The following is a 20,027-nucleotide window of genomic DNA, read 5'->3' on the forward strand; positions in this document are numbered from 1 at the left end:
GTGAGGTCACCCCAAAACTTCTCCAGGCTGAATAATCCCATTTCTCTTAGCTTTAAGGATTAATTAATGACAATGTTTATCCAAAAAGCACCAGAACTGAGCTGTGCCGTAAGATACAGTTTCAGCCAGGCTCCCTTAAATACTGGTTTACACCAATGTGTGAAAATTAGTGACTAATAACCACGTGTCTTTGTGTCTGTGCTAAACATGAAACACTTTAAATCTTTTTAATTAATATGTCTTCACATATTATGTCCTCACAACATGCCTTCAATGATTCCTAGACAGTTTCTCCTTACAAAATCAAGAAAGGTGTATGCTTGGCAGTCCTAAAAACAAAATAGTAATTTAAAAAAATGTTCTCCCTTATCCCCTAGGCTCACACAGAGGGGCTGAGCCCCTGTGTGCCCAAGCAGATATTTTCTTTCGCTCTCATGGTTTGCTGAGTGTGCAGCTGGCTCATCTGGCTGTGAGAACTTAAGTCCATCATGATTAACTTATTGAACTTGGGAATTAGCTCTGGGAAGTGAAAGAATATTAACAGACCAACCTAATGCTAAGAAGGTTGTGCCTCAGTCCATGTATGCACATTTAGCTGCAAGGATGGAGTTATTTATTCCTGTTTTTTCTATTAAAAGACCATGCCTGGCTCTGTAATCCTCATAGTTTTCTCTTTCAGGATGACAGCTCCTCCACCAGAAACTCCCCAGTAAGTGCAGGGACTGTAACACCACTGGCTACAGAGAAGGACTCCAGGACCCAGAGGCTGAGGCTTAGGAAAAGGGAGATAACTGAGACAGGCACAGAGATCCCGGAGTTTGTTGGGAAAAAATCTGGCAGGAGAGGCTCCAACTTGAATATTAATATTTAAGGAAGGGTGGAAACCTCAGTGTACCCATGTCTGGCTTTCACTGTGCTCTGACCCGGCTGGCTTCCAAGTGACCAGCCCAGGCTGTGTCTCCACTGCTTTTCAGTGTGGGTCAGCTTGTGGGTCTTGGCAGCAATAGCCAAAGCTCCCACGGGAATGTCCAGCATCCTCAGTGTCTCATAAACTTTCCTCTTTCCATGCAAAATGTGACCCATGCAAAGCCCTGCTCTGCCTTTTCCTGGCCAAGGGCTGAGTGTGCTGTAGCTCTGCAGGGTGCTTGTTCCAGCTGGCAGCTTTTACTCAGTCTCCCTGAGCGAGCCTGTCCAGCCCCAACGTGCCCTTTGTGCTGGTGTGAGCCCTGCCTGCTTTGGTCTGGAAGCCTGTAAAACTCAGTGTTCTCACTCACACCTCTCTAGATTAACCAAAGAGGTTTAAATAACTCTTTCTCCCCTCAGGGAAGTGTAAGAACCAGACTAGAGGTGACAAACCAACACTTATTCGTTGGCCACTGTCACCGGAAGAGTAAAATATTTAGGCCAGAAATGCCCAGAGATGCCTACATGCTTTAGAAACATTTTATTCCCAGGATCTCCTTGATCCTTTACAATGGCAAAGGTCAGCAGCTGATGCTTGAGGTGGTGGTTTTGTCAGGCAGAACTTCTAGAAGTTCTCTGCCCTCCTTTGGAAATGCTGGCTGCGTGTGAGTGAGACAGCACCAAACACTCCCCCCCTTCCCTTGGGACAGAAAAAGAAGAACAGAGCACAGAGGCAGCCTGGCCTCAACTCTTGCACAAAACCCACGTCCGCTGCCCCGTGCAATGGGTTTGACAAAGCACGGGCTGGGCTGTGCTGCAGAGGAAGCCAATATCTATAATAACACCCATGTGGATACCAAGGCTGCTCTCTGCACACTCTTTTTCTGCATTAGACCCAGGAATGACCCAGATTCTGTGCTGATCTAACTTGCCTTTGATCAGTGTTTAGTTTCTGTTGGCAAACACACTCTTTCACTCTCCTCAGGATCTCTGCATTTATCTTATATAAGTATCCAAATCAAAAGACAGAAATTTTAAAAGACTTACAAGTACACAGTTTGTTGTGAAATTGCTGGTGATGCTACTGAGCTGTAATTTTATTAAAAATTAACTTAAAACCATTGAGTCCAATGATGATGCTGCTTGTAAGTAAAAATTCCCTGGGCTCCCATCTGGGCTCTTTCTCCTAATGTGAGTAAAGAAGATGCATTTTTTTAATAGACAGAATATGCCCACTGGCTTTTGTATTTTAAATGAAAGCACAGAAGATTTCCTGCCTTCAGGTGATAAACTGGTGCAGTTGACAAATCCAGGACACTGGATTTTTGTCATTTACCTTGTTTACCCTGAACTGCAATAAATACTAACCAAAGATGGTAAAAAATTTCTGTTAAAATTAAGGATATTCCATTTTGAGATACTTTAATTTCCCCTACCAGTGTCAGAAGGAAGCTTCACTTTTAAGTGTTTTAAGTGGGCTGCATGTCTTGTTCCCTACGCAATTTTGTGTCTCTTTATCACCAGGGGCTTTATTTGGCCCTAAATTGATTCTTTGAAGGGATTCATGGACCAGAGGTGCAGAACCACTTGTATGACTGGTAGCTAGCATCAAGCCATTCTGGCTTCTCTATATACATATATCTAGTTTAGACCTAAAGCTATGCTTTTCAGAAATTTATTATGATGAAGAAGATGTCACAAGTACCAACCAAACAACAATAAGCTTCAAACCATCTGAGGGTTGATTTAGGCACAGAATAAATGCAAGCTTCCCAGGACAGGAATCAGTACCTGCCACTGCTAGCTTCCAGTGGCACATGCAAAGTTCTGTTTCTAAAACATTTCCTGCTTATATCAGTTCCTAATATTAATAAGATCACACATAGCAGTTTCAGCTGTAAATAGAGATGCATTTGTTGGTGTTTTGATCTGGTCCTTCACCACCTTTGATTTTTTTTTTTTGATCTCAGATTAATTATCATCTTCCCTTCTACTGTCAAATAATAACTGGATACAGAATAACAGGACTAGAATGTCCCATCCATTTCAAGGCTTTCAGACTTGCACTGCTTCTTTCTGGGCTAAAACTTCCTCCAGAGACATAAAATCCATTTGGCAAATAATCCATGATGCAAGAGAAGGTGAGGCAGGAGCCTGCTACAGGTGCCTCTGACTTCCTGGTGCGAGTGTTCCTGCCCCGAGAGCAGTGTGAGCTCTGGTGCCATCCTCAGACTCTTGTGGGAACTGGCACCTCCTGCCTCTCCTGTGCCTTCCTGCCAGGCTGAGTGACAGTCCTCAGAGGGCAGAGGAGTGGGAGGGGAGCACAGCTCGTGCCTTGGACTGCGGGAGGATTGCTGAGCTTCTGGCTGCCTTCTCCCTGCTCAGAGTATTTCCCAAGAGAAAAACAAACTTCTTCCCAGCATGGCAAGTGGGTAAGAGACAATCATACTGATTCTCCTCTAACAGGCAGGGTAGGGGGGATGGGATATATTTTTTCTGTGCAAGGGTGAATATTACATGACATGCAGCACAGCAAGAACCCTCTTCCTCTTTCTATTCTATTTTACTGACTCACTGCAGTGTACAACATCGGTGAGGCTACTGAGCCACTTGCTTAAAATAAAGGTGATGATAAAATCAGATTGTGCTTAAATATAGCTGATAACTCAGAATCAGTTCTTCAGACATCAGTTGCCTGCCCAGGACCTTGGCAGACTGTTCCACTCTCATGTTTGCCCCTTGACATTGCCTTTTCCTTTCCACATACAAAACCTGCCTTATGTATTTTTAGGTATTTTAAATATCGGCTTTACTTAAAAAAAAAATAATAAAAATCACTGGACTCAAATAGAGGACATAGACACTGGCATAAGATGAAAATCTAGAGATTTGTTTCTATCTTCTGTTTGTCATAAATTGTTTCTGTCTTCTGTTGCATGTATTTCAAACATTTGAACTAAGTTTTTTAAATTGTTGGAAACTTCTTGTAAATAGCAGCTCATCAGGTGTTCCAAATCCCTTTCTTCTCTATATAAAGGTTAAGGGCTGTATAAAATTGCATATTGTTGAAAGGATCTCTGAAAGTAAATTTACTTTGGAGAAGGTGCACAATCAAACCTTATTTGCAGGGCTTCATGTGACCCATTTGCAATACCTATTCTTCTTGCTCTAACAGTGTTGACTTTCTCACATTATTTGCCACTGACCTTTAATTCTTTTCATGTCTTGAATAATTTCTGATTTATAGCAATAACGTCTTGTTCTTGGGTAGAATAAGCAATAACGTCTTGTTTTGGGTAGAATAAGAAGAAAATGGAGATGCTAGATTCTTTGGCTCTAAACACACTGCTGGTGCATCAATTGCTATTGCAAAAAGCCTCTCCCAGGTTTTCTCAGCTCTTAAAAGTGCAGACTGAGTGTTGTTACTGGGGTGGTGCTTTGCTCACGTGAGAACATCCAAGCAAGGCTCCAACTGGACAAAATCCAACTGGCCAGACTTCTTGCACAGAAATAATTAACTCTATGTGCAAGCATAAATCTAACAACTCAGAGCTTTCACACAGGGAAAAGATTGAGAACTGATGATAAAAATCTCTGGTTTGAGTCACCCATGCCATTGTGTTGAAAACCAGGGAGAAAATATGCAATACCATTTTCCAGAACAACCGTACCTACATGCTGGTGTGTCACAGATTTGCACGAAGGTATTGGGCATCTTCTCATTTAAACTGTCTCACCTTGCATGTGTAAGCTAAGTTTATGGCCCTTTTAAAAGAGATACCATCCAGAAAGAGTTTTACAAGGTGACTGTATAAGTTGCTAGACAAGTTTTTTGCTTTGGCAAGGGTATATTTTTTCAGTCTTCAGTTACAGCATAAACAGGTACTCTCTCTGTTTGGAAACTAAAGGGACAACAAAAAGGAGAGGAAAAATCCATGATGATATTGTGGTAGTATCTAGCAGAGATAAAGGACAGTAGAGACTTTTACATTGTAAAATTTAGTGATTTCAATTTTGGGACAAGTTTCCTGAATGGAGAAATGCTACTAGGAGAAGTATATTTATAGAACAAAAATAAGGATTGAAATTTGTAGGTACACTCTTATTGTAACCCTCTCCTGAATAGACATCTTGAGCTCATGTGATATTTCATAATATTTCTAAAGGAGGAAGATCAAACTGCTTTATAAACACAGGACAAATCTGCTAAGAGCAGACTGAGAGCAAGTGGGCATTAAAGAGATGATAGATCTCTCCTAGATAGGTGACTGTTACTAAAATATACACATACAAAAAGATATGTATATAAAATATGTATCTGAGAAACAAAATATTATAATAAAACCCAAGTGACACCCTCTCTAATGCTCCACATACCTTGGATGTTCAGCAGGCAGCAGACTCCTCTTCACCAGCAGTAATCCCTTCCAAAATAAAAGCTCTATTAAACATAATATGATGGTTCTCAAACAGGATAAGTTGGTACAGAGGAGCAGGCAGCAGGAGGGTCCAGAATACAGCACAAAAGTGATCCAATAAAATTAGGGCAGTCCAAGGTAAAGGCTTGAAGTTTGAAAAACATCTCCAGTACTGTTCTGTGAGCTCACCAGTCCTGTCCCTGGGCTTTCAGCTGAGCTGCTGAAGTGAGCAGTTTTCTGTTTGGTGTTGGTTTGTAGGCTCTTTCAAAAAGGGCTTGCTCTTTGTAAGGCTCTAGAAAGAATATGGAAGCATGGCAGGAAATAAATAAAACTGCTGCTGTTGGTGGCTGCTGAGGCAGCTCCCTGGGACACTGAGCAAGGGCCTTGTTTGCTGACAGTGCCCCACTGACTGCACAAGCAGAGCCTGGGTTTTGGGCAAAGGCTGAATGAAGCTCCTCTGTGACAGCCTCCTTCTTCTCCACTGTGAGATCCATGCAAGTACCTGTTCCCAGCACAACTCTTCCTTCACATTCCTGTTTATCCAGGCAATGAACATGTCCTTTGGCTACCAAACACTAGATTTTTTTATCTTTTTCCTTTCTTCAGGTATTGACACGTGTTCAAGCCCAGTTAAAAATTCAAGTGATCTTTTAGATTTCCCACCCACAGCTATCCCAAAGTACCAGAGAACCCAAGGGAAAATGGACTGTGCCTCCAGCACCGCTCAGGAGCACAGTGGCTCAGATCCACAGCTGCAGGCAGGCTGAGGTGTGGCAGCTGCTGTAATTATGGTTATCTGCCCTGCCCTTATGCCTTTGCCACAATCTTTGTTTGCTCTTCCTGCTGGAGAGCATGGAATTTGCCACTGGCAGGAGGATGCAGCAAGTTATCTCTATCCTTAGCAGAACAGAAGGAGAAGGCTTAACACTAATCAGAGGTTCAGAGCTGGGCTTGAAAGTGCCTTGGTTCAGTCTGGGAAAGCCAGTTGTTAAAATCATGGCAGGTTGCTCCAAGAGCTTTTTGAAAGAAATACCAATTGTTGACAGATTTCTGTACTTTTCTTCTTTTCTGGAAAACATCTCTTTTGGAGGAGAATTCAAAATGATCAAGCGGTTCTTCTCTGGGTTTGATGCATGTGTTGGTTTGTAACTGATTGATTCCCTGTCAGTTAAAGATTAAGCCACCTCTCTTTTTCTCCACTCTGTTGTCCTGATCCCCTCTTAGTGTGAACATAATGTACTTGAAACTGGAGCTACCTCTGGGCACTTCATCACAGTAACAACCTGTCATGGTTTGACATTGGCCAAATACCAGGCACCCACAAGAATCATTCCCTCACCCTCTCCTACCACAGCTAGGCAGAGGAGAGAAAAAAATGAACAAAGGGTTCATGAGTTGAGATAGGGACTGTGAGAAAACACTCCCAAGGCCAAAACAGGCTCAGCTTAGAAATACAAAGTGAATTTATTACTAACAGAGTCAGAAGAAGAGAATGAGAAGCAAAATGAGCCATTAAAACACATTTTTACCCCAAGCCCCTCCCTCTTTCCCACCAACAGTGCAGGGAGACAGGCCATGGGGGTTTTTTGTTAGCTTATCACCCAAGATCTTCTGCTGCTGCTCAGGAAAAGGAGCCCTTCCCCTGTGAGACTGTGGGGTTCCTTCCCACAAGAGACAGTTCTCGGTGAACTTCTCCAGTGTGAGTCCAAATCTCACGAGCAGCAGTCCTCCCAAAACTGCTGCACCATGAGTCCCTCCCACGGCAGACAGTCCTCCCAAAACTGCTGCGATGTGGGTCTCTCTCTCTCCCCACGGGGTGCAGTCCTCCAAGGACAGCTTAGGATCAAGGGCCCCCTCTCTCCAGTGGTCTTCCACTGGATCATGGCCTCCTCCAGGTATCCACCTGCTCCAGCATGGGCACCTTCCCCACAGGCTGTGGGTGGATCTCTGCATTCCCCATGGATGCCTATGGGCACAGCTGCTTCACCATGGCCTCACAACGGCCTGCAGAGGAGCCTCAGCTCTGGTGCCTGGAGAACCTCCTCTCCTGCTTCTGCACTGACCTTGGGTCACCATCCTGTTTCCCTCACATATTCTCACTTCCTCCTCTTCTCTGGCTAGGAATAGAGCTGTGCCTAATTTGTGCTGATTTTCCTCTTGAATCTGTTATGACAGAGGCCTTACCATCACCTCTAACTGGCCCAGCCTTGGCCAGCAGCATGTCCACCTTCAGAGCCACCAGGCATTGACTGCTGGACACAGTGGAAGCTCCCAGCAGCTTCTCACAGCAGCCACCTCTGTGCCCTCCCCAGCTGCCAAAAACCAGGCCATGCCAAACCAACACACAACCCTACCTAAATTTTGTTGATAGATGAATAGACAGACTTCTGAAAACTGTACACTATTATGCTGGACAAGACTCCATTAAAAATTAGGGAAGGAGAAGCTGGGGTAGGTATGGTGATCAGTACATGAGGGATTTTTATTGTATGCAGACATGGTGTTTAGAGCCTTACTTAGCCTTTGTCACCACTACCTTTATGCTGGGATAATCCCATGGCAAAAGAAAACATTTTGTGTGGAATCTTGCTTGAAGGAAGAAGGGAAGAGTTTATAAGATTGCTGTGAGAAAAGCATCATAGGGGGAATTTTTTGCTTCCTGTTCTGTTGGCAGTGTTGCTGCATGCTGGGAACAATCTCCTGCTTGCCTCTGGTTTGTGCACAGAATCCTTGGGAATGAAACACCACCATCTTCCTTTTTGTTTCATTGCATGGGAAACCACAGGAACTTATCAACAAGAACTTTGTTGTCTGAGTCTAAGGGAAGACTCAGGTTTCCTTACAGGTTACCTGCATTCTTTTAAAAGGAACGTGGACCATAAGTATTGTGGGTTTCACAGTGGCACTGACAGGAACATATGGGGAGAAAGAGAAACTTGATGCCAGGATGATATCCAGAACATGGAGAGGCATTAGAAGACTCTACAAGTGACTTGCAGAAATAACAGCACGTGCCTTTTTTCCTGCCTTACATGCATTCCTCTGTATTTCTTGGCAGGAAGGCCTTAAATCATGAACTTTCTAAGCTTTTCAATGAGATGTGGGATGCAGATGTTCACCGCCTTAGGCCTGGGAGAGACTACACAATTGATGTGCAGGTAACCAATTGCCAAGTCAGGATTAAGGGCAGTGTGGTGCTGCAGGAAAAGGTGCCTGCAAAAGTGCCTTTTGCTTAAAGAGTTGCCTGTGCTTTGTCATGTCCAGTGGGGAAAGCATGCCTTAGGAGAGGGAACAATACAGAGAACACAAATGGTTCACACTTACCTGGACCTTGGTTACAAGTGGAGTCTTTCAGGTGTCTGTCTTGGGTCCTGTATTATTTCATCTCTCTATCTGTGAGCTGGAGGAGGAACAACTAGCGTGTAGCCCTTCCAGTTTTGCAGATGACAGCAAACTGTGGTGATGAAATTGGTATGCTCAGATGCAGGGCTTCTCTTCCACTGGACATAGGCAGGCTGGCGGAATATGCTAGTGAAAGGAACATCATGAAATTCAACAAAAACAAAGGAACAGGATGCTCAGAGAAGCTGTGAAATCTCCATCTTTGGAGGCTTTCAAGACCCAAAAAGATGACTCCCTGAGAAATAGTCTGAATTCAGTGTTAACCACAATTTGAGTAGCACTAGAGATGTTCTGCTCCACCCTGTGTGTTTCAGTGTGTGAATGACAGCTTGTGTGTGGGGTGTGGGTGACTTGCAGTGAGGGAGAAAGGGAGATAGGTCCCAAGTCATTCTTAGGGGAATAAGGGAGGAATTTGAGAAATTTCTGGGTTTCTCTGGGAGAGCAGGGAGTAGCAGAGAGGAGTGGGTGAAGATTTCAGGACTGTTGCTTCCAGTCCCAGGGAAATGTGAGAGAGGAGTGAGAGATTTCATAAGCAGCCATTTCACTCCTTGCTAGCTGAGTGCAGTGCAAATATGACCATGTGTTTTGGCCACAAATTGCAATAGGCCAGAATATTCACAATCCAATTTTCTACTCACACAAGAACTCTATTCTGATATTACTCAAACGCTTTATTCCAATGTTACTCAAACACTTTATTCCAATGTTGCTTCATATTGTAACAGATAATTTCCTGTTGCTGATAAACTTGAAATAGTGGTACCTACCTCAAGCCAAATTGTGTGTGGGCAAAACTTCTGCCACATGGTTTCTCCATTTGTCAGAACAAGGCTCTAGTACCTCTTGCCTGTGTTAACAAGCTGCTACTCATCTACTATCTTCTTTCCTTCAGAAAGCCCTTTATGAAATAGAAATTTGAAAATTATCAGGAAAGCCTCCTTAAAATTGCAGAGACAGAAGGCAACCAAATCTCCTTGTTATTTATTTGTGGTGGGAGGGACCACATTACTTGCTCTACATTACTTCTGTTTACCATTTGTGATTTATATAGTATAATAGCACAGCTGGTTACTGAGCAGAACTGAACTATCACATGGGCCATTACAATCATCTCTGAGGAAACTGAAATTTCAGGCTCTTACAGATGTCAGAGGTTATCTTTTTTCTTTATGCTGGCAGTTCTGTAATATTGTCTCTCATTTCACAGGAAGACAATTCCTAGCAAAGAATGCTGATGGCATTATGGGGTTTGGTTTGATTATCACAAAGGCAGGCACTGTTTCCTCTAAGGACATCTTACTCCTTATTTTCCTCCATTTTTGCTAGGGAAAAGCAGGTCCAGCACAGCAAGGGGACAGAGCTGTCCAGGACAACGCAGCCAGATATCTGTTTCACAATGTAAATGAAGAACGCCTGAGAAGCATAAAAACTTTTGCAAGTGAGACGTGTTCTTTTGTTAATGGTGGATGTGATATAAAAAATCTGTGCTGTATTTGACGTGCTTGCCTAAAATATAACATTGTATGTAATCTGGACGGTGGTGAGGATCATCAGACTGCAGGTCATTTGAAGGGAGTTTTTATAACAGTTGCTTGAAGATTACCTGTACCTGAGCCTCAGGAGGAGGATCCTTTTGTGCCCCAGGCAAAATCTGAATTCTCTGTCTCTTTCTACTACAAAGTAAAAGGGATGAGACACTTACCAGCTCCAGAAGTGGCCCAAGGGAATCTCACAGGGTTCAACAAGACCAAGTGTTGGTGCTGCACCTGGGTCAGAACAGCCCCTGGGATCAATCCAGGCTGGGGATGAGCAGAGGGAGCAGCCCTGGCTGAAGGACCTGGGGCTGCTGTGGGTGAGACCTGGCCCTGCCCCAACGCAGAGCCCCCCTGTGCTGGGCTGCACCCAGAGCCCCAGGGCAGCAGGGCAGGGGGGATTCTGCCCCTGTGCCCCTCTCTGCTGAGCCCCCCTGCAGGGCTGCATCCAGCCCTGGGCCCAGCACAGCAAGGACAGGGAGCTGCTGGAGCCAGGCCAGAGCAGGGACACCAAGGGGAGCAGAGGGATGGAGCAGCTCTGCTGGGAGGAAAGGCTGAGGGAATTGGGATTGTTCAGCCTGGAGAAGAGAAGGCTTTGGGGTGACCTCACTGTGGCCTTGCAGTGCCTGAAGGGAGCCCACAGGAAAGATGGAGAGAGACTCTGGACAAGGGCCTGGAGTGACAGGACAAGGGGGAATGGCTTCACACTGACAGAGAGGAAATTTAGATTAGAATTTAGAAAGAAATTCTTTCCTATGAGGGCAGTTGGGACATAATGGTGAACAGCTTGTCCAGAGCAGCTGTGGCTGCCCCATCCCTGGCAGTGTCCAAGGCCAGGCTGGACAGGGCTCTGAGCAACCTGGGATAGTGGAAGGTGTTCCTGACCATGGCAAGGAGTTTGAACTGGATGATCTTTAAGGTCTCTTCCAACCCAAACCATTCTATGATTGTATGCACTGAAAAAGACACCAAATTCATCTTTGCTCCCTTACTCACAACTTCCAAGCCCTTTCAGGTAGTACCAGACCAACAGCTAGGTCTTGCATTTCTGTTGGGGGCTACACTTCAGGCATGTCTATGAATGTATGTTTCCTTCCCTAATTTTTATCAAGCTCAAGACATCTGATATTGGTTTATGCTCTATTATTCCTCTACTGAAATAATGCACACAAAATCTTGTGCCGGCATAGCTCATGGTCCTAAGCTTGTGTCTATAATTGTGGTGGGCAGATGTGATTTGTTTTGGTAGGTCATTATTATTTCAGCTCTTGGCTCCATAAGGAAGCTCAGTAGCTGTTTATCTTTAAAAAGATCTATAAAAAGTACAGCAGTGATCCGGCCTTGAGTCACCTTGATGCCTAAACTTAACAGTATACCTGGGAGTAGAATCTGACATATAAAGGAATGGTCTTCTCTAAGGGCTGAAAAGGTATATTCTGTGGTGGCTTTTTATGATGGCACTCTAATGTCTGGATCAGGCATATGAGCAGACTGAAAGTTACCCTTTTTCTGCAGCCTTTATTTCCTTATTGGACAACTATGAGACATCAACCGGTGTAGCAGAAGTAGTGACTCCAGAAGAAATAGTTGAAAACAACCATTTCCTTGATGCTATCTTAGCAACACAAGTCATGAGAGTGAGTAACGCAGATCTTTTTTGTCACTGAAAACTGATTAAAAAACTGATAAAAAAACTGATTAAAAAGTAAACTGTATCTTGCTTTTCTACTCTTCAGCTAGCTCATGACTATCTGCTGAAAAAAAACCTAGCAAGGCCAAACCTTGCAGATTTCAAACACCAGCTTTATGACATCTGGTTCCAGCTCTATGCCAGGAAAGAAGGAGACAGGTATGTTGGATGGGTGTGGGCACTGATAATCTCTCTGCTATTCTGATTTAGGTAAATGTAAGCCTGAGTGCCATCTGCTACATATAGAACTGCAAGCCAGCTTCAGAATAGCTTCAGCATGACAGAGAGTGGGTTTAGATTGGATATGAGGAAGAAATTCTTCCCTGTGAGGATGGTGAGGCCCTGGCACAGGTTGCCCAGAGAAGCTGTGGCTGCCTCTGGATCACTGGCAGTGTCCAAGGCCAGGCTGGATGGGGCTCTGAGCAACCTGGGATAGTGGCAGGTGTCCCTGCCCATGGCAGGGGGTTGGAATAAGATGGCCTTTAACATCCCTTCCAAATCAAACCATTCTATGGCTCTATGAAGCATATAAAATACCTATATACTAAAATGTATACTATTTTTTTCTTCTTCATTACAGACCTGATTCTTGTGGTTTTGAACATGTTTTTGTTGGAGAAACAAGGCATGGTAAAGAGATCTTAGGTTTGCACAACTGGGTGCAATTTTACCTTCAGGAAAAGCGCAACCAGATTGATTACAAGGGATATGTAGCTCGGAAGAACAAAACCAGGGTAAGAACAAGCCTTTGGGGGCCTTTGCAAGTAAAACAAATGGATCCAGAGATAAAAGTTGTAATGAAACAAGTGTAATAATGCAGTCATAGGCTCAGTGTTTTGAACAGCAATAAGTATATACAGTATGTAACTGTGTATAAGAAGAATGAACAATTATATGTCTTCCAGCTTCTTTTTGTGTGAAAACTATTTTAAAAAGTAGTGCTAGTGTTTACAGAATCGCAACACTGCTGAGGCTTAGTTGGGATAAATGTATGCTCCAGAGGTCAGAGAAAAGATTGTGCCCAGCTAGAGCACCCAGGCACACCAAGGATGACCAAGTCTTATAAAGCTCTCAGAAATCTAGAATCAGAAATTCTATCTATCCAGTCACAGCTGTGTTGGAGATAATTCTGTTGTTTCATTTATGCTTTCAGCCTGATAAAGATGACCAAGTTTTGAGCATCCAGTTCAGCTGGAAGGGCTCAGTCAAGCCAGTCGGAAGCACCTTTATTGGTGTCAGCCCAGAGTTTGAATTTGCCCTTTACACAGTCATTTTCCTGCTGTCTGAAGAAAGAGTCACACGTGAAACAGTGAAGATAGATGAGTACGAGCTACAGATGGTTGTCTGGCGCCATGGGCACCACATTGGAACAGCATATCCAGTGCTGCTCAGCACCACTAGTGAAGATTAGTAGAGTGAGCAGGAAACTTCTTTTTTCAAAAAAAGGGAAAGGAGGAGTGGTTGAGACAGGAGGAATGGATGGGGGGTGGACAGGACCAGAGAGCAAAGTTAATATGTTGTTTTATACAACTCATTTCAAGTAAAAATTGATGACTCCGTCTCTTTTGGTCTGCAATGGAATGTTTAATCAGTAGTGTGTTGTGACACTGTCTGAGAAACCATGAAACATACTCCTGCTCACATTAAATTTACATCTAAATTACATCAGTCTTCCCTTCTGCATGATAGTACTGTACTTTTCAGCAAATAATGGCATTTAGGAAAAGGTTCTATTAAAATTGATATACATATTTCTCTTAGTTTTTAGTCCCTGCATATCTAAAAATGCAATAACCACACATTGCTTACACTTTATCTTCCAGACAGAAGCTTTGATTTGGGCACAGGCAGAACTCCAGGATGTTTTAATCTCCTCTTCTCATTCCATAAGAGGTTAATTTCAAATACATTATTACAATACAATGACCTGGACACACAGGGAACACATTTAGGTGAGGAGATGGTCATGAGATCCATAGCAGGCGTTAAAATGGATCTGATGACCATCTGTCTCTTTAACACAATTTTCGTATACTCCCTATGTGTTCCTGAATCACGTGGAGGACAACTTCATGCTACAGGTCCTAAGAGGGCTGACTCAGAAAGATGCCCTCCCTCCTTGCTTTGTTGCTTGTCTACAGAGAGGATCTTGTGATCCTCTTGAGTGGAGATTGGCGGCTGTCTTGGCCACAGTGGCCATGAAGCCATCGAGTTTAAAATATCTGGCAACAGGAGGAAAAGTGCCAACAAAACTTCAACCCTGGACATGGGAAGAAGTGACTTCAGGCTGCTCATGGAACCAGTAAGTAAAGTCCCCTGGTGTAGTGGTTTTGGTTCATCAATTTGAGAGTTTTGAAATCTTGAATTTGAGATTTTGAGAAAAAAACTTGAGTTTTTTTTTTTTTCCTCAGAATTTGAGATTTTGAGATTTGAGAAGTGATTTGAGAACCAACACACCTGGGAAAATGCTTTTGAAGGTCCTGGGGTCCATCAGTGCTGTGGTCACGTTTTAAGCACCAGCTCCTGAGGACACAGGAACAGGCAATTCCTAAAAATTGGAAATCAAGCAGATGAGGCAGAAGGCCACCTTGGCTGAACAGGAATCTTCTTTCGGAGATAAGGTAAAAAAGGAAGGGTTATGCCCAGTGGAAGCAAGGTCAGGTGACGTGGAAGGAGTACGGAGATGCTGCTTACCAGTGTAGGGGGAGAACTTGTGTGGCCAAAGCTCCACTGCAGTTGAAGCCACCAGAAATGTGGGGGAAAATAAAAAGAGGGTTTAAAATACATTAATGGCAAAAGGCAGTACTGAAAGGACATCAGCCCGTTACAGGATGAGGATGGTCACCTCACAAACAGGGCCATGGACAAGGTAGAGATGTTTAAGGCTTTCTTTGCCTCTGTTTTCAACACTGATGATGGACTAAGGAGGTCCCAGCACCCGGAGCTGGAGGACTGTGACTATGAGAATGGTAAACTCTGAGTTAACCCTGAAGGTGTGAGGGATCAGCTGCTCCAGCTGGATCCCTGTAGGTCTATGGGGTATGACAGGATTAACGTGAGAATACATAAAGACCTGGCTGATATCATCACGAGGCATCTCTTGATAATTTTTGAACAGTTTTGAGAACTGGAGAGGTCCCAGTTTTCAAAGAGGGCAAGAAGGATGACCCTGGAAGCTACAGGCCTGTCAGTCTCACTCCACTGCCTGGTAAAATTATGGAGATGATGATCATTATTCTGGGAGGTATTGAAAAACACCTGAAGGACAACACAGTCATTGGTCACAGCTAGTACATGAGGAAAGTCCTGCTTTTCAAAATTAATTTCCTTTTATGCTAAGGTAACCCACCCAGTTGATCCAAAAACATCAGTAGATGTAATTTTTTTGGATTTCAGTAAAGCTTTGGATATAATCTATCTCAGTGTGCAGCCCACAGCTGGATAAACACATCATGTGATGGCTGAGCAACTTGCTCATGGGTCGAGCACAAAGAATGACGTTACCTGGGTGACAGCTGACTGGCAGCCTATCACTTGTGGGGTTCCACAGGGCTTGCAGATAATACAAAACTGGGAGAAGCTGCTGACTCCCTCAAGGGCGAAGAGGCTCTGCAGAGAGCCCTGGTCACCAGTTGTGTGAAGTAAACAAAGGCAAGGGCTGGGTTCTGCATCTGGGCTGGGACAAACCTGAATGTACAGACAGACTGGGAATGAGAGGCTGGAGAGCAGTGTTGTGGAAAGGGACCTAGGGGTTTGTAAAGCTCATCTCTCGGGGCCTTTTGGGTCCCATCTCACTGGGTTTGGACCCTGGCCCCTCGCAGCCTTACAAGGACAAAGGTGAAAGACTTGAGGTGCTCTTCTCCTTGGGACCAAAAATCCCACAGCTTTATTGTGGAATTACTCCAGAAGGTCCAACGGCGGGCAAGAGGACCAGAGGAAAAAGAGACCAATTGTCTGATAACAGGGACTTTAAACCCCGGGGAAGGGGGTGGAGAAGAGGGAACACAGCCAATGGGATACAAATGATGGGAGGGACCAGGGGAGGGGGTAACCTGGGGAGAGACCTCCGCCAGGGCTTGGTGGGATGGAGGGGAAGACTGTGTGATATAAGAGGGGAATCCCATGAGGATAACAACATACTCTTCAGTGCAAAACACCGACCTAGTGCAAAACAACAACTAAATAAACTATTTAGTGCAATGCAACAGGGGTTGATGGCCAGTTGGACATGAGCCAGCAGTGCCCTCGCAGCCAGGAGGGACAGCCCTGTCCTGGGGCACCGGGCCCAGCATTGCTGGCCAGGCCAGGCCAGGCCAGGCCAGGGAGGGGATTGTCCTGCTCTGCTCTGGGCTGGGGCAGCCTCACCTTGAATATTGTGTGTAGTTTTGGGTGCCACAATATAACAAAGCTCTGAAGCTGCTTGAGAGTGTCTAAAGTAGGTTTTTGAAGATGGTGAAGGGCCTGAAGAGAAAGCCATACAAGGAGCAGTTGAGGGCACTGGTCTGTTCAGCTGGAGAAGAGCAGGCTGAGGTCAGAGCTCACAGCAGTTCTGCAGCTTCCTCAGGAGGGGAAGAGGAGGTGCAGGCCCTGATCTCTGCTCTGTGTGACCAGGGACAGGACCCAGGAAACGGCTGGAGCTGTGTCAGGGAGGGTCAGGGTGGATATCAGGGAAAGGTCCTTGCCCAGAGGGTGCTGGGGCACTGAACAGGCTCCCCAGGAATGGTCATGGCACCAAGGATGACGGTCTCATGCACAGGGCCTGATTGTTGGAGCGGCCAGGGGTTAGACCCAAGATGGCTGTGGGTTCATTCCAACACAGAATATTCTGTGAAAATTTCAAATGAACAGAGAGCAAGGGGTTTCTATAGCTGTTGAAACATCACAAGGGGCTGCTCAGGCTGGGATTCACAGGAGAAGCCATTGGAGAACACCAAGAATGGACCAGCTGAGAGATGCTGCTGAAGGAGTACAACCTTCCCTGCAGCAACAGGTCTCGTATAGGACAGCAAGAGAGGCTGCAGTCAGGTTCTGCTGTAAATTTGAAACACAGGGGATCAGAGGCAGATATCAGCAATGTCAGGTACAGAACCACAGAGCAGTCACACAGCTGCTCTGGGGCATAGAAAGCCACTCTAGGGAAGGTCAAAGGCACTCGGTTTCCCTCAGGCTGGGGAAATGTCCCTTCAGCCAAGGGCCCCAGGTCACACTGCACGCCTCGACAACTCTTCAGAGTCCTGCTTCATCTTTGCGTAGGTGGCAGGGCAGAACTGGGAATAGAGCTGAGCCAGCAGAGCCTGGGAAGGGATCTCTAACTTGGTCCCGTGGCTCAGTTTGTTCCATATGTGCACTGCATAGGTGTTCTTAAGGAGTTTCTGAAGCTCCAAGGCACTGACTGCCTCAAACAACTGCTCCCAGTCCTGCCAGGGAATAGGATAAACAACTTCTTGGGCAAGAGCACTCACACCTTTGCAGCTCATGCTCTTGATAGTCCTGATGGAGCACCACTTCTTGAAGACACGAGTTAGGAGCTCTGGGCCTTGGTGCCCCCAGGCCCAGCCATTGTAATTCTGCACAAAGTCTTGCATGCAAAGCTCCATGAATTTGTGCTTGGCCTCAAAGGACAGAAAGGCTCCATTCAGTACACTGTCACCCTGAATGCCAAGGGCATTGGTAAGGTTATGTAAGTTCTTAAGCACGATGAAGTCTGTATCCAGGTAGATGCCACCAAATTTCCACATGAGCACAATTCTGCAGGCATCAGAGAGGACATGTAAAAAATGAGGTTCCTGTTGCCGCTGAGGCTGCAGAAACCACTGTGCCAGAGGTGTTCCAGAAAAGAGCTCTGTCAAGTCCAGAGGCAGGATTTCCACGTTGGGGAAGCAGCTGAGCAAGGAGAAAGCCCAGTGCCTGGGCAAGGAGCCGTTCTCTTTGGCCAAGCCTTTCATGAGCACCACAACTCTTGATGCAGGGTGTGTCCTGGCTGCTGACTCCACAGAGCAGGAGAACAGGTAACTTGGGGCAGTTTGCTCCGAGGTCTCCACAAAAAACACATTTCCTGTGGAAGGAGAGGGCCCACCAGCCATGTCAAGGGCAGAAGGCACATAGTGAGCACAGCTCCTCTCAGCAGACAAGCCGGAGGTGGGGACGCTGCTCTTTGGGTCCTCCCCGATGCCCCAGTACAGCTTCTGGTAGGCAAGGGATACAAACACAAAGATGAGGGTAAAAAGGGCACAGGGCTTGTGGCTCAGCACCACCCTGGTCAGCTTTAGGAGGCAGCTGGACATCCTGACCTTTCTGTCTCCAGCCAGAGGCTGCTCTCCTGAGGCAGCCGTCATGATCTGAAGGGAAGGAAAAAAGAGAAAAAACCTGACAGATGAGGCAGCAGAGTATGAGCCTTCCTTCACAGGTGTGTCCCACCTTCATAGCAGTGCAACAACAAACTCTAGGAACACCATTAGAGAACCCATCTGTCACCCTCTAGAACTTCAGGTCACTGTCAACACGAGACATGAGACACGTACGCAAAGCCCGGGCAGGAGGAAATAGCAATGTTCCTTGTGACCATTCCTGGAGCCCTGTCAACAGACTCTGTGTGGAACTGCGGACCACTGACAGCTGGTTATCATGAGGAGAGTTGTTTTCTCCTGACACACAATGTGTCCTTCCCCCAAACCAAACAGAAGTCTCAGCCTTCCAGTTGTTGAGCTGGCACTTGCTGCCTTTCCAAACCAACCAGCTGCCCCTGCAGAGAGCCTGGCCCATTGTCCATGCCAGCGTAGCCTGGCAGGACGGATGGAGAGTGAGAAAGGAATGGATGCAGGGCAGCTCAGGAGGCAGATGCAGACAATAAGGTCAAGAAGTGCCTTTGGAAAGGGAGTTCCAAGGCTGCTTCCCAACCCTGCACAGGTCACACTGGCTCTGCTCTGCTCAGTTCTCCCACTGGATCCTGCTGGTGGACAGACATTCTCTCCACTCTCCTGCCCTTACCTTCCTTGCAAAAGGGAGGGTTGGAGTGGAAGAGATTTTTAACAAGGCAGCAACAAACAGATAAGTCAGTCTAGCTCCATCCTCAGCATCAGCATCATCATCGCTGCCCTTGCCTCTCCTGAAATCAAGGCGCAGCAGAAGCAGCACCTCCTGTGCCTACCACAGGGCCCCAAAGGTCAACAGGCAAGAGCACATGAAGAAGCTTTGAGGAAGGCTGTGGCTTTTAGGACCATTGGAAATGGTCTCAAGTGGTGCCAAGGAAGGTTAGAGTGGACATTACTCAGAATTTTACTCCCTGGAAGAGTTTCCAGGCATTGGCACAAGCTGCCCAAGAAAGCAGTGGATCCACTGTCCCTGGAGGCATTTAACAGACATGTAGGTGTGGCACTTAGGAACTGGGTTTAGTGGTGGTCTTGGCAGAGTGGGTTTTGAGGTTGGACGCAGGCAGTCAAAGATCTCTTCCATCCTAAAGGATTCCATCATTTCTCCTGCCTCCCTGAGCTCCATCTCCAAAGCCCTACCCTGCAGGACAGAAAGGTTCAGGAAACGGGAAAAGCTTTAGTCCAACAGCTGTAACCAAAGTGGCAGGGAACACGACAGAGCAGCCAGGTGGCACGGTCCCATTTGTCATTGCTCCTTGATCACAGTGCCTGGCTCACATACGGAGCTTCCCCTGTGGCCAGAAGGGACTTGTCAGCCACACTGGGAGGCATCCAAATGTCAGAGCATGGAGCCACCACTCTGCACCAGGCACAGCGGGACAGAGGAGACACGCAATACGCAAATGATGAGCTCTGGATCCCCAGAAAGTTTTCTCCTCCCGCACAGAAATGCCAGCATGTGCTGCCAGTGCTACAGGCAGCCAAAGCCAGCCCACCCTGCCTTATACATCACCCTCAACATTCCCACCCTCCACACACTACTGCTTGGTTAACCCTGTAAATACGTTTTTCCTTTGCAAGCATAGGAAGAGAGAGCAGCACAGGCCTGGGGAGAAGTTCCTGTGCAGTAGATGGGCAGGAAAGCGCCCCGTTCATCTAACTGCAAGCAAGGTTTGAGCTTGTCGGCGCATTTTGAGGAAAGGGCCAAACTTTA

The 20,027-nt window shown here is 45.9% G+C and overlaps 1 protein-coding gene and 1 pseudogene across 1 annotated transcript; one reads left to right on the forward strand and one right to left on the reverse strand.

The window, feature by feature from the left end:
* The first annotated feature begins 3,213 nt into the window (after window positions 1–3,213).
* LOC131558179 (poly(U)-specific endoribonuclease-A-like) lies at window positions 3,214–13,799 on the forward strand. Its single transcript, XM_058805801.1, has 7 exons — window positions 3,214–3,335; window positions 8,380–8,479; window positions 10,050–10,161; window positions 11,771–11,892; window positions 11,992–12,104; window positions 12,526–12,679; window positions 13,099–13,799. The coding sequence occupies exons 1-7, from the start codon at window positions 3,325–3,327 to the stop codon at window positions 13,354–13,356; spliced, it is 870 nt and encodes a 289-aa protein (XP_058661784.1). The 5' UTR covers window positions 3,214–3,324; the 3' UTR covers window positions 13,357–13,799.
* Window positions 13,800–17,146: 3,347 nt separating this feature from the next.
* LOC131558252 (lactosylceramide 4-alpha-galactosyltransferase-like) lies at window positions 17,147–19,127 on the reverse strand (annotated as a pseudogene).
* Window positions 19,128–20,027: the final 900 nt, after the last annotated feature.

The sequence above is a fragment of the Ammospiza caudacuta genome, chromosome 5, assembly GCF_027887145.1.
Source record: "Ammospiza caudacuta isolate bAmmCau1 chromosome 5, bAmmCau1.pri, whole genome shotgun sequence".
Lineage (NCBI taxonomy): Eukaryota > Metazoa > Chordata > Aves > Passeriformes > Passerellidae > Ammospiza > Ammospiza caudacuta.